This window comes from Podarcis erhardii (genome assembly GCF_964252035.2).
Source record: "Podarcis erhardii genome assembly, chromosome: 6".
Lineage (NCBI taxonomy): Eukaryota > Metazoa > Chordata > Lepidosauria > Squamata > Lacertidae > Podarcis > Podarcis erhardii.
The window spans coordinates 59,001,728-59,014,648 of record NC_138510.1 but is presented as its reverse complement, the minus strand read 5'-3'; the positions used below and the strand labels follow the sequence as shown (position 1 = coordinate 59,014,648).

General features: G+C 38.2%; 1 protein-coding gene across 2 annotated transcripts in view; it reads left to right on the top strand.

Moving 5' to 3' along the window:
* Positions 1-12,921, top strand: part of USP24 (ubiquitin specific peptidase 24) — a 72,186-nt gene that overhangs the window by 14,814 nt on the left and 44,451 nt on the right. For both annotated transcript variants that reach the window (XM_081867089.1, XM_081867090.1), the window contains exons 3-13: positions 1,251-1,318; positions 1,965-2,108; positions 3,219-3,341; positions 4,453-4,488; positions 5,518-5,583; positions 5,955-6,020; positions 7,196-7,270; positions 8,250-8,408; positions 9,125-9,239; positions 10,006-10,109; positions 12,661-12,768. In XM_081867089.1, the coding sequence (XP_081723215.1) occupies positions 1,251-1,318; positions 1,965-2,108; positions 3,219-3,341; positions 4,453-4,488; positions 5,518-5,583; positions 5,955-6,020; positions 7,196-7,270; positions 8,250-8,408; positions 9,125-9,239; positions 10,006-10,109; positions 12,661-12,768 (1,064 nt within the window). The remainder of the gene's footprint in view (positions 1-1,250; positions 1,319-1,964; positions 2,109-3,218; positions 3,342-4,452; positions 4,489-5,517; positions 5,584-5,954; positions 6,021-7,195; positions 7,271-8,249; positions 8,409-9,124; positions 9,240-10,005; positions 10,110-12,660; positions 12,769-12,921) is intronic.

The window sequence follows — 12,921 nt, the reverse complement described above, 5'->3', positions numbered from 1 at the left end:
TAGCATTGTATGGGGTATGGGGAGTACAGAGGCTTTCACTGACGTTGAGAGAGGCTTTCACAGGTGCTATTGCACACAAAAACCACATTGAGGATGCTGGCATTACAGCCGAAGCTTTATAAATAAATACATTCTATGCATGCCTGCACATATTGGCTCTTCTGATTTTACATGCTGTGGAAAATCACCAAGTCACAGGATATGCATTGGGCCTCCATTTGAAAGGAAGTTCTTATAGATGCTGGTTGAATGTGTAATCTTTTGTGTACAATGCAGATGTGTACCTCGGTCTAGTGCAGCCCTGTAAATATAAGCAGTCTGCATTTGCACCCTTCAGGTTTACAGCATGTGCTTTGTGCAATGATGCTTACTCAGGATGATAAGTGATGCTGCAAGACCTATGCTTCAGGGAACTATTTAAGTTGTCTGTGCATAATCAGTATCATCATGAAATTATAGCTAAATTGCAGCTGTTCAGCGCAAAGCATTGCCTGCTTACTTCTGCCGCAGATGGTGTGTGGCACATCTGATGTGCTCAGAAATGTCTGTATCCTTTCCCAAGCGTTTGACAGTAAACACCATTAAAGAAACAAAATAATTCCTAGGTTGGGGATTGAGTCTTCTGCTCTTGAGTATGATCTCTCCCCCTTCCCCGTTTTTCATCTTGATGCTTCAGATGAAGTGAAGAGCATTTATGTCACTGATAACTGCATACGCTCCAGCTGGAAGCATCTGCATCCACAGAGAAAACAGAGCAATGCTTACCTTTTATTACCTTTGCTGTAATGTTCTTCTGTGCCAGCCAGCAAACTCTGCCTGGGATTCATAGAGCTGTTCGGTCTCATGTGAACTACCCTCATAGAATTTCTGACTCCAGTGCCATGTCATAAACTACTTTTGAAAGGCCCACAGTTGAATAAGAAAATATCTAAATTCTCCTTTGTTCATAGTATTCTGGATCCTGGCCTTTGTGAGCAATACCTTGCCCCTTTTAAGCACAAAAATATGGAGCTTTAGAAAGCATTGTTGCTTCTGTGTTGACTTTTAGAAATCTGCACTGTTTTATTTCATTCATTTCTCCTTATTAAAACTATAACTTCTTTGAGTTTCTTCATTATTAAAATAATTGGTATGCAGTAGTGGTGTTTGTGTGAACCAACAAAAATCTTGTTTTGGTAGCCCTGTGAGCTTCAGTCCATAGCATGCAAAACTTTGCAGGATCCTAACTCCTCCTTTTTTCCTTAAATAAGGGCTTTCGGATTCTGATGAAAACTGCAGGAGGTTTATGGACAGATGTATGCCTGAAGCATTTAAAAAGGTAGGTATAAGAGAAAATTACAGTGGATTCTATCTAGTGCTGTAGATCGGAGAGTAGGCGGTATATAACTCATAAAGTGGCAGCTTGCTACATTCTGATACTGTAGCAAGTAAGGAGCAAGAGGGCAAGTTACAATAATGGACATGGTTGACAAATACTATTGTGCTATTCCACTTAATTTGCAGAGTTAAGAGCTGCATTTGATTTTTCTTTGGCATGTTGCAGCAGTTTTGTGGTGTTCTACAAAATAGGTCATTTTTTATTGGGACAGCAAATGGGGACAGGAGAATGGGGCTATTGAGAAAAGTTTGTAGGAATAAGGACAGGAGTTTGTTTGGGGTTTTTAAAAGTGGATTAGTGAGGTTATGCCAAGTGAAGATATTCTCCTAGCCACCTCTGGTCTTGGAATGTATTGAAGATATTGTGTTCTCTAAATATTCTGTGCCTAAAAATGGAATCTTCTTAAAACTGGGATGGGGAGCTAAGGTAGATGCCGGCTGTTCTTTCCAGGTTTAAAATCTGCCTTCAGAAGTTGTTTGTTGCTAAATAGATAGCTCCAAAAGCATTTCAAGGCTAGCAAAAAGGTACTCTCTTCCCCCTTGTAGATCCATGTCAGCATTTTAACACATACTGTGCTCCTTTGCAGCTGTTGACATCAAGCGCTGTTCATAAATGGGGTACCGAAATCCATGAGGGAATCTACAACATGTTGATGCTACTAGTAGATCTGGCTGCAGAGAGGATAAAGCAAGATCCTATCCCTGTTGGTCTTCTCGCTGTACTCACAATGGTATTGCAGTTACTTGATCTCAAGGCTATTCAGCATGAAAATCTTACAACTGAACATCTGTTCATCCTAAACGCATGGCTTTTTAAAATGTAAAATCTAGAAAAGACATTTCTTGGTTATATTTGCATACTCAATACATTCCGCCAAATCATGATTAAGGAAGCTTTTAACTATGACTTAGTGTGATGTTTGAATTGACAAGACATATTGAATTGACAAGACATACTGAATTGACAAGACATCACCCATTGAACCAGAATAAGAAACCTAGTTTGAAGTGGTTTTTTGAACCATGGCTTGTACTATTCTGGTTTGCCATGTCTGAACTGACAAACCATAGTTATGGCTGTTGTGTCATTTTTCAAGAACTGCTCCAAACCTTGGCTTTCCTGTATATTTGGAAATTAAAACCACTTAGGTTCTAAACTATAGAGAATGTAATTAATTACTTAGCAAGATGTATGTTCGTACTTCGCTTTGACACTTGGTATTCCACTGTCTGCAATGACTTTAAACTTGTCAGTTTACTGTTTTTAAGAAATGTGAAGAGGGAGTGACCATATCTCAGTGGTAGAGCACATAGTCTGCAATCTCAAGATCCCAGGTTCAATTTCTGGCATCTTCAGTTAGAAGGATAAGATGGTAGGCAATGGGAAAGATCTCCCTCTGTCTGGGACCCTGAAGAGCTGGTGCTTGTCAGAATAGACCATACTAGAGCAGATGAGCAAACACTCTAACCTGGTATAGGGCTGCTTTTTGAGGTTTCACTCACAATATTTCACTTTTCATTTTAAAAGCCAAAGTTAAGCATCCATGTTAATATCTACATAAACAAAATCCGAAGCAATGAATTTCGCCAGTCTAGGCTCCAATAGCCACCCAGTGTTTGTCAAATAAAATTGGTTTTGAGATACTAAAACTATGTCTTCTATTTCTTCACTCTGAAGATCTGGTCCTGCTTCTGCAAAAGTGTATGTACTTCTTGATGTTCAAACACTTTTCTTTCCTAGGAAGGAAAACCTGATGAAAAGCCACTTGATCCAAATGTGTTTTACATTGGAAAATTGCTAATCCTATATGTCTGCTTTCTTGTCACACCTTTCGCTCTAGGCTCTTAATCCTGATAATGAGTACCATTTCAAGAACCGAATGAAAGTATGCCAAAGGAACTGGGCAGAAGTATTTGGAGAGGGCAATATGTATGCTGTCTCACCCATATCTACTTTCCAGAAGGTAAGTGTGTACACTTCAGGTCTCTTACTAGAAGTCAGACAGAATTTAAGTTGTGTTTTAGTGCAATATATGTGTCACTTGAAATAAACATTGCCATTTCCTCCCCACCCCCTTTCCCATATCTAACAATTTATCAATCTGTCTCATTGACAGTAGCCTTTGGTGTGCTATTATTTCTGCTACTTTGACTATAATAAGGGTTTAATTACCACTCCAACCACAGTGCTCTCTTCTAGATCTTAGTGGTGACCACACTGTAGCTGTGGTTTAGACTGTCGTATGGGTGTGATAATTTCCAGTCCTTTTAGATCTGAATAGTGGCTAAGGAAGTGATATAAGGAAGTGATAAATGGATAAATAAAAATTCGGTCATGAGACTTTTTAGACACTTTTGCAGCATTGAGCTTATTGGTGCCAAAATATTGCTTCTAATTTCATTCCTTAAAAAATAAAAAACCCTTCTACAGTGGTGACTCGCAAGATGAAATTAATTCGTTCCGCGAGTCTCTTCGTCTTGCAGTTTTTTCGTCTTGCGAAGCACCCCTATTAGCGGATTAGCGGCTATTAGCGGCTATTAGCGGCTAAGCGGCTATTAGCGGCTTAGCGGCTTAGAAAAAGGGGGGGAAAGGGGAAAAACTCACAAGACTCGCAAGACGTTTTCGTCTTGCGAAGCAAGCCCATAGGGAAATTCGTCTTGCGAAGCGCCTCGAAAAACGGAAAACCCTTTCGTCTAGCGAGTTTTTCGTCTTGCGAGGCATTCGTCTTGCAGGGCACCACTGTACTCCATTATGGATTATAAATATAACTGATTCTGTGTCACCAACTCCATATCCTAATCTTGCCATAGAATCATAGACTCATAGACCATAATATATTATAATAGGTTAGGCAATGTTTGGGAAGTGGATAGTGCTAACCATCTCATCCAGAAATGTTATGTGCCTTATCTGAGCAGTTGTTGGCAGGCAGTGCATGTGTTGTATTTGCAGTGACCAGTCATGCGTGAAGTAATCTAGAGCTCTAAATGAAACACACAATTAAAACACCATTATTTTACAAAGTATCCTTGTGGGGGAAATGCTACTAATTTGTTAACATCTCTGTTGGCTAGGAACCACATGGATGGCTAGTGGACTTAGTGAATAGGGTAAGTAAATGATAAAGCATTATTTATTCTGAACCATCTACACATATAGGGCACTATAAAGACTCTCATTAAACAAAAATAAAACTAGTTCCTGGGGTGGGGTGGGGGACGAAAAGAGGATGAGAAGAATGACTGTGAAGCAATACAGTTAAAAATATTTAAGCTGAGATTAAGTTGGAAATAAGAGTGAAAGTGTTGGTCAAAAGACATACGGGGATAATAAGATACATTTGAGGAAGGATCTGAAGTGGAAGAGTTAGCACCATGTCCATATTCAGGGAGATCACAAAAGAGAATGAATGGGTTGTAATTTAAAGCAAGAGGACTTCCGTCAGTGAAGGATGTTAGCACTGGAAGAATGAGGATCATATATAGGCATGTATTTTTAAATGATATCCAGTGGATGAATTTATAGTGGTAACTGAAGGGAATGGGAAGTATTTGAAGGGAAATGAAGAGCGGATATCACTTGTACAATGGGAGAGGTGAATGTTTTTGTCAGCAGGATGAGTATTTTTAGCACCAAATATGAGGGAGAGGCTAGAGTTCTGTGGAGAGGCTTCCAAGGCTCATTTTGTATGTGTGTGCACACATGTGCATGTATGCAGCATTATTCTTGCAAAATGTTCATGTGTCAGTTTTCATCATTTATCTGGAGCTGTAATAGAGTAAGAAGAAATGTATGATGCATATGGAAAAATAGTTTTACCTCTTAAAGGGATTTGTCATCAATTTACCTGTGAAATGCCATTGAACTGAGTGTTCTAGGTGAACTTCAGAAAAATATGAGTCTTTGACAGAGAGAACTGCACTAGTAGTTTTCCTATCCTCCTATGAGAATTGTTGTACCTTTACCTCCATTACTGAAATAGTAAAATCCTTAGACTCAGCATACCTTCCTGATACACTTTCCTGTGGTGGACAACTGAAGGAAATGCTCATCTATTCATGCCTGTTTCTGAGACCTATCACACTACTTTTATTTATATAGTTCATGTCTTTGACGGTGTTGTTTGTATACTTATTTAGTTTGCAGAATTAGGTGGATTTTCTGCAATTCAGTCTAAGCTTCATTCAGAAGATATTGAACTTGGGGTAAGTTAAAATCCAGATCATTTCCCTTTGTTTTATGAATCTTTCACAGTAGATGGCTCTTGTTCAATACTTATGAATTTTCTGCTGTTGTGGAACTGAAGTAATATTTTAGTCTCAAGATGTGCTGGGTGAAGCAAACACAACTTCTAAAACTGTAGTGTGAATTGGTGTGCTTCATTGCACTACCTTTAGGCTGTATTTGCTGCTGCTGTCGTCAAGCAAAACTATACTAGCCATGTTCATCTGTCTGTTTTATCAAATACCATTCTCTTGTCTTAGTCTCATATGCTAGGGACCAGTTTGGTCCCTTCTTGTGGTATTTGCCTCGGGTCTGTTCTGTGTATGTTCTCAAATGCTTTCTTTTCTTCTAGGCAGTATCTTCTTTAGTTCAGCCTTTGGGGGTTTGCGCAGAGTATCTCAGTTCTTCGGTAGTACAGGTAACTTTCTCTTTAAAATTATGTACAATTAGTAACTTGCTCTGAGCTTTTTTTAAAAAAGTGAAACAAGTGTGGTTCATTGCCCTATGCCTTATGTTTGTTTTTCAGGTAATGAATCTGCAAAATACTTGTTTTGAAACTCATAATATTATAATAATATAATAACACCAAATGATGCTCACATTAACATTGATGCTATTATTGTTAAAAACAACAGTCAGTTTGGGATAACTCTAGATAATCTGCGAGATACCTTTATAGGACAGATTGGAGGTGGGCGGACTGTGAGATCCAATTTGTACACTTAGAATTAAATAATTCTGAACCCTGGAATTTGTTTTTAGTGACAGAACTGAGTTTGCAGTCCTTCCACATAAAAATCCACTCCTCCAGCAGTTGAATGGGGGGGGGGTCATTTTGCTGCCATTATTAAACAATTGGGAGTTGGAAATCCTTGTTCTACTTTAACCCACCCAGAGATCAATCAGTAGGTCCTAATCTAACATTTGCCCACCCCAGTATAGATTTGTATTTATTTTTACATTGGGAAGTATCTAACAGTCACATGTGAAGGTTGTTTGTACAACTGATCTTTCTCCTCCCTACAGACACTTAAAAAGCCTTTCTGGAGGACTTCATTGAACAATGTGGGCTGTTTACCTGTAAGGGGGGTGTTGTCTGAAATTGGGCACTAAAAACCTTGCTTCCTTTGCCCATTTTAGGGAGAGTTGCCTATGACACAGCCCATAGGAAAGCCCTCCAGAGATGTTGTTCAGGGGTCTACAGGGGCGGGGGTGAAAAGATTGGTTGAGTGAGCAGTTTCCACTCAGGCAATCAGTGGATACAACACTTTATAATTAATTAATTTGTTTGCTTCCTTACTTCACATATACTCACATCAAATTGGCTTACATCTATTTTAATTGTACCTAGTTTGTGTCAAATAATGGAACACTAGCATAAGGCTTATGTTCTGAGCATGAGTGGAATATACTTCTGCTCAGGGGAGAGTGGTTGCAATTTTTGTTTTCTGCACCACATTAAATCCCACTTGGGGAAACTTCCCTGATCTTCCGAAGGGTGCAGGAATAAAAGTTTTCCATTTCAAGGAAGCCCTTGGAGCGGGGAGATACATTTCTTTTTAACATACAAAATGCCTATTTCTTGTTTTACAGCCCATGCTGGATCCAGTAATTCATAATATGATTAAATATGTACAGAATGTTGAAGAGAAGGACCTGAAAGACAAGGTAAAACCTGATTTTTCAGATATGACCTACAACTTGAACTGCAATTTGAAAGTGTAAAACTGACGTTCCATTAGCTAATGCTGCTGCTCCCATGCTTAAAAGCATGTGTGTACTTAACTAATGCTTGGTGAAACACTTGTAATGACACTTGACAAATAATCAGCATTAGAAGATTTAGCCATTAATGCTGTCAGCTGCAGTGTTCTTAGTACACACTTTCCTTTATAAAGTAATTTGTTCTATATTTATGATTTATTTAGAACATGTTTACCCAGCTCTTCAGCTGGGTTACTTACATGCAGTCAGTTAATACAGGAAAGTGCCTGCCTACAGACTTACAGTCTAAAACACATGATGCACAAGAAAGAAGGGCTTGGGAAGGAAGAGGAAACTCAGGATACCCATTTAAAAAGCAAATAAATAGTAATTTCTATAATGACAGCATGGAATAGAATTGTTCAGGGACAGGAAGAGCCCGATAAAGCAAGTCTTTTAGTGGAGCTGGTGGAGTGGCCCTGCTAGAATGGTTGCTTCCATGTAGCAGTCTACATCAGGCATAGGCAAACTCGGCCCTCCAGATGTTTTGGGCTACAACTCCCATCATCCCTGACCACTGGTCCTGTTAGTTAGGGATGATCGGAGTTGTAGTCCGAAAACATCTGGAGGGCCAAGTTTGCCTATGTCTGGTCTACATCCACAATAGTTGCAAATCAGCACTCTTTGTTATAGGAGGTTCAAATCTTGTATAGCTATTGCTTTTTCAAAGCTTGTTTTATAGACAAACAAAACTAAAAAAAGCTTAATAACTTTTGCCAGAAAAATGCTCAACAACTTTTGTGTCCGGATTTTCACCTTTTGAAATATGGCAGCCCTACACATACAGTTTTAAAGGCTGCCTGAACTTAGGTGGTATCTTCCTTGCCACTTGAATTCATCACTGAGATCTCTAAAAAGCACTCATAATTCTTATGTTTTGCAGAGGCTGGTCAGTATCCCTGAACTCTTGTCTGCCATCAAGCTCCTTTGCATGCGATTCCAACCTGACTTGGTAACAGTAGTAGATGACCTGCGCTTAGATATCCTGTTGCGTATGCTGAAATCGCCACACTTCAGTGCAAAAATGAACTCTCTCAAAGAAGTAAGTTTGCTATGCTAAAATCTTCAACTGATTAGATTGACATTCACAATCGGGTATTTACAACTTTCGCAGATCTAGGACACACTTTTATCCCAAACACTCATTTGGCAACCATTTTATTGATCTTTTACCATATACGTGCATGGTGGTGGTGCTCCTCTTGCGAGCCACCATGGATCAGGCTGCAGCCCATGAATGGGTCCTGATCCAGTAGTTAAAGGCTAGTCCTCTAGCTCATATTAACCATAGCAACTTAATGATAACCATTGCTGATTTGGATCATAAAGCTTTCAAAGAGAAAATTCAGAGGCATAGGAGGAATCAAAAGATTCTTAGATTCTATCCATGGCTATAAATCCATTTGAAGTTCACTTATGGAATAAGTGGCAAATATATGGTGTTAGTGTGCATTTAAAAGGCCTAATAAACTTTTCATGAGGCCATTGAAATATTAATGATTTTACAGAGCTGGGCACTGCTCAGTGCAGTAATGAAAAATAGGATATAGTTTTGCTTATTCCCTGGATCTTCAAGTATTTAGTGTTTCAGGCCTTGCAAACCTTCACAGTGAAGACACATATTTACAGCCTTCCCAAGAACCACCCATACATATAGCAACTAACTTTCAAGTTTATTTATTTTATTTCCTACACACTTTGGCTATTGATATATCTAGTTGTTACAAATCCTCTGAGTGACACTGTGTTAATTTTTAGGTAACAAAACTTATTGAAGACAGCACTGTATCCAAATCAGTAAAGAACGCAATAGATACAGATCGGTTATTAAACTGGCTAGTAGAAAACTCTGTTCTTTCAATTGCATTAGAAGGTAAGTTTTTAATATCCTGCTGCATTTCTGAACAGAAAGAAAGTTGATATTGTGGTTGCAGTCAGAAGGTGTGCTAAACTATGTTTGGTGTTAATGAAAGTGAGCCTTGTACTTGCATGCTGCCTCGCTCCTCTTCCGCCAGGTTGGCTGCAAGGAAATGATGTGAAGCTTCTACTTACATGATTAAAATAAATTCAGAATGTTGTCCAAACCCAGGTAAACTGTGGTTTATCTTAACAGTGGTCGATTGACACAAACCATAGTTTAGAAACTTGGCTTGTTTCAATTAACCATTGTTAAGATGAAGTGTTGTTTGGCTTTGGATGATTAAAAAAACTGATGGATGCTAAAATTGTGTACTTTTTGCAGCCACACCAGAGTATGAGAATAAAGTATGTGAGCTAAGACTCGTAATGCTAAAACACAGCACTTTGTCTGAACCATTCATGTATCTGAATATTTTGGTGTAGATATTCCTGGTAAAAGTTCATATTTTAATGAGTCTTTCAAATTCTCTGGTATTTTTAGAAATATCTTGGGTGCTACCAGCACCAATCCATTGGGGAAGAAAGGGCATTTTTAAAAATATTAAGGGCCTTAGTTGTGTAGTGAATGAGATGGAGAGGGTTGTTAGAAAAATAGATCTTCACGTTACTGAACCTCTTCTTAGTTGTTTTGAAGGAGTATATATTTTGTTATTACCATATCAAAGACTTGATTAAGGCATTCCTTCTGGTTAGGCTCACTGTCCTGTTTCTTTGACTAGGTAACATAGACCAAGCACAATATTGTGATCGTATAAAAGGAATTATTGAACTCCTGGGCAGCAAGTTATCATTAGATGAGCTGACAAAAATATGGAGAATACAGGTGAGGATGTGCAGCAGTATGACTCAGAGTTTGAAATTCTTTTGACAGCATTTGTGGAATGTCTTTTTCAGGTGCATGTATAAAGATCCCAAACCTATCCAAATTTAGCAGATAATAATAGTGTGACTGATCATACGATAGATATCCATGGAGATGGAGTATGTGTTATTCTACAGAATTAGGACTCATGGCAGGAAGTTGTGTTCGTGGATGCTAAATAGATGCATCAATCCTAGGATTCGAAGGAGTCCAGTAGGTCATCCTGTTAAACAACTTGCCCATGGGAAATTTCACCTCAGTGAATCATTTTTTTATTTTATTTTATTTTATGTTATGTTATTTGCAATCACATAAATATGCCACAAGCAGAGAGCAGAGTTTGTTTCAATGCATGCTTCTCAGTACTTTCCTATCACCATATTAAGTCCTGACATCTTTATCTTGTGTTGTGACTTTCCCAAACCTCATAAGACATACCTTGTTCATGTCCTGCTGACCAGTAATCTGCCTTATGCAAGTTTCCAAGAAGATGTGTGACAACCACACTCTGATGCTATATGAGCAAGAAAGCAAACAGTATGGTGATCACATTTGCTGAGGCCCTGGAAAAAATTAAACTAAAATAGAATCTTACACTTCTAGTTTCATCTCTTTTGTTTCTAGTTGTATCTCTCTTCAAATTCTGTGTGAAAGAGAAAACATTGAGAGATGTATGATTATTATTTTTTGTCCTAGTTTAGAACTGCTAGTTTTTTTAATTGCTTTGCTAAATTTCTTTGACACCCACATGCCTTTGCATATCTGTACATTTTATTCAGTCCATCCATCCTCCCACACACCATTACATTATTTGGTTACTTAATTTAGTTATTGCACTTTGATAAACAGAGCTCTAGTAATTCATTTATCTTCAAGGGCACTTCTATCACTTTTCTTTTTTGCAGAAACGATGTTCATTCAAATTTCACAAAAGTGTTAAAGGCTGCATGTTCTCTCCCTTCCCTGCCTCCTCACTGATTAATTTTAGTACTCTTATATGAAGCAACTATGTCAAATCTTCCTGTGCGCTGAATATGTTAAGAAACTATGGCCTGCTCTGTACCTCAATTTATGGTTATTCATAAATTTAATGGAAAAATTCTGCATGAAAATTTGTGCTGGAAAATTTCTGGAGTGCAGAAATGTAATGAGCACAAGGATCACCACTCCAATTTACTTTATAACTAGATATGGGCGTCTTTAGAATATCCACACAGCATTAAGCTTATAAATATGCAGTAGTCTGTAAAATGGTGACAAAGCTCTTTATTTCTGGCATTGTTGCAACAATGTGACGTACTTCATCATTTATTTTGAGCACACTCATTCTGCTGACAAACCTGTGACATGTTCTAAAAAAAGAGATCTTAAGGCTCTGTGTGTCTCTGAATATCACACATTATAGAATGTCTTTGTAGTCTATCCCTTTCCAGTACTCTAGGACATGGGTGCGTTGTGACTGACTAAGGTGAGTTGCAAATCAATGCCACAGCATAGCAGGGATGCAGGTTGAGTTGATGTAGAAAGTTGTGAAGTCCACTGCTTTTAAGCACACAATTTCCAGTATTCTAAATGGATGACTTCTGTGGTTCAATGTGTTTTCAGTCTCTCAACATTACATAGGATACTTATAACTAAAACTACTGCTACAATATTTTAAGGTGACTTCATTTCTTTAGATTTTGGCCATACGTTAACTTTGTATATGAGAACAAATAATATTTGCACACTGCCCATTCACAAGTATATTTCTTGTTGCAATATGTAGCACCAATAGTTTGGTTGATAAATTAGCAGCTCAGTATTCCATACAGTCTTCATATTTGCATTACCTTTAGAATGTTAATTTCAAATACTGTGCTAATCTGCATTCATATAAGGGTTGTTAGCACCTATGTCAGCAACTTCTTTTGATTTCGAACAAATCAATTCAGCCTTCCTGAAGGATTGTGAGTCCTTTCTGACATGGCTTGAGCATTTATTTCTGAAATTTTACCTTCCAAGGTACTCAAAAGCACTATCTTTTCTTAGAGATGAATGAATGATTCATCTTTATTTAATTATGTAGTAGTTACACAATGCCTGCATTTCTACTGGTTCCATTAGCCTCCAGAATACCCAGAGCCTGAAACAGAAAGCGCTTCTGAATTAGTAATCAGTTTACTAAATGACACACCTAGCAAACGGTATCTGCCCTTCACACTTCGTATAAAACCTTTCACAGAATACAAATACTTCCTTTGTTGTGTCCAAAACCTGAATGTAAAACCACAAAGTTGTCAGTGTGGTATTTCTTGCAGTCTCTAAGATGGGGCTACAGTCTTCCTCATTCTTGCTTGATAATACGCAGTGTGAACCTAAGCATGTTTAATCAGAAACATCTATGTTTTCAGTGGGTGAGAATGCCTAAGATTGCAGATTTTCTGTTTAATATACATCTATGATCATTTTTTCAAGTTCACCTTTGTTCATAGCTGTCTCTTTAACGGTTGTTTTTCTCTCCTCCTTAAAGTCAGGACAGCCGTCAACTGTAATAGAGAACATCCACACCATTATTGCAGCAGCTGCTGTCAAGTTCAGCTCAGACCAGCTCAATCATCTCTTTGTCCTTATTCAGAAGGTGAGGCAACTACAGCAAGAAACTGAAATATATCTTTTGAAGACTGTTTGGATCTAAAGATCATAATATGGATAGCCAAAGCTTGGCCCAGTTGAAACTCAAATTGTTTTTTGTTTTGTCTTTATTCATTCCCCCCCTTCTCTCCCCTTTTGT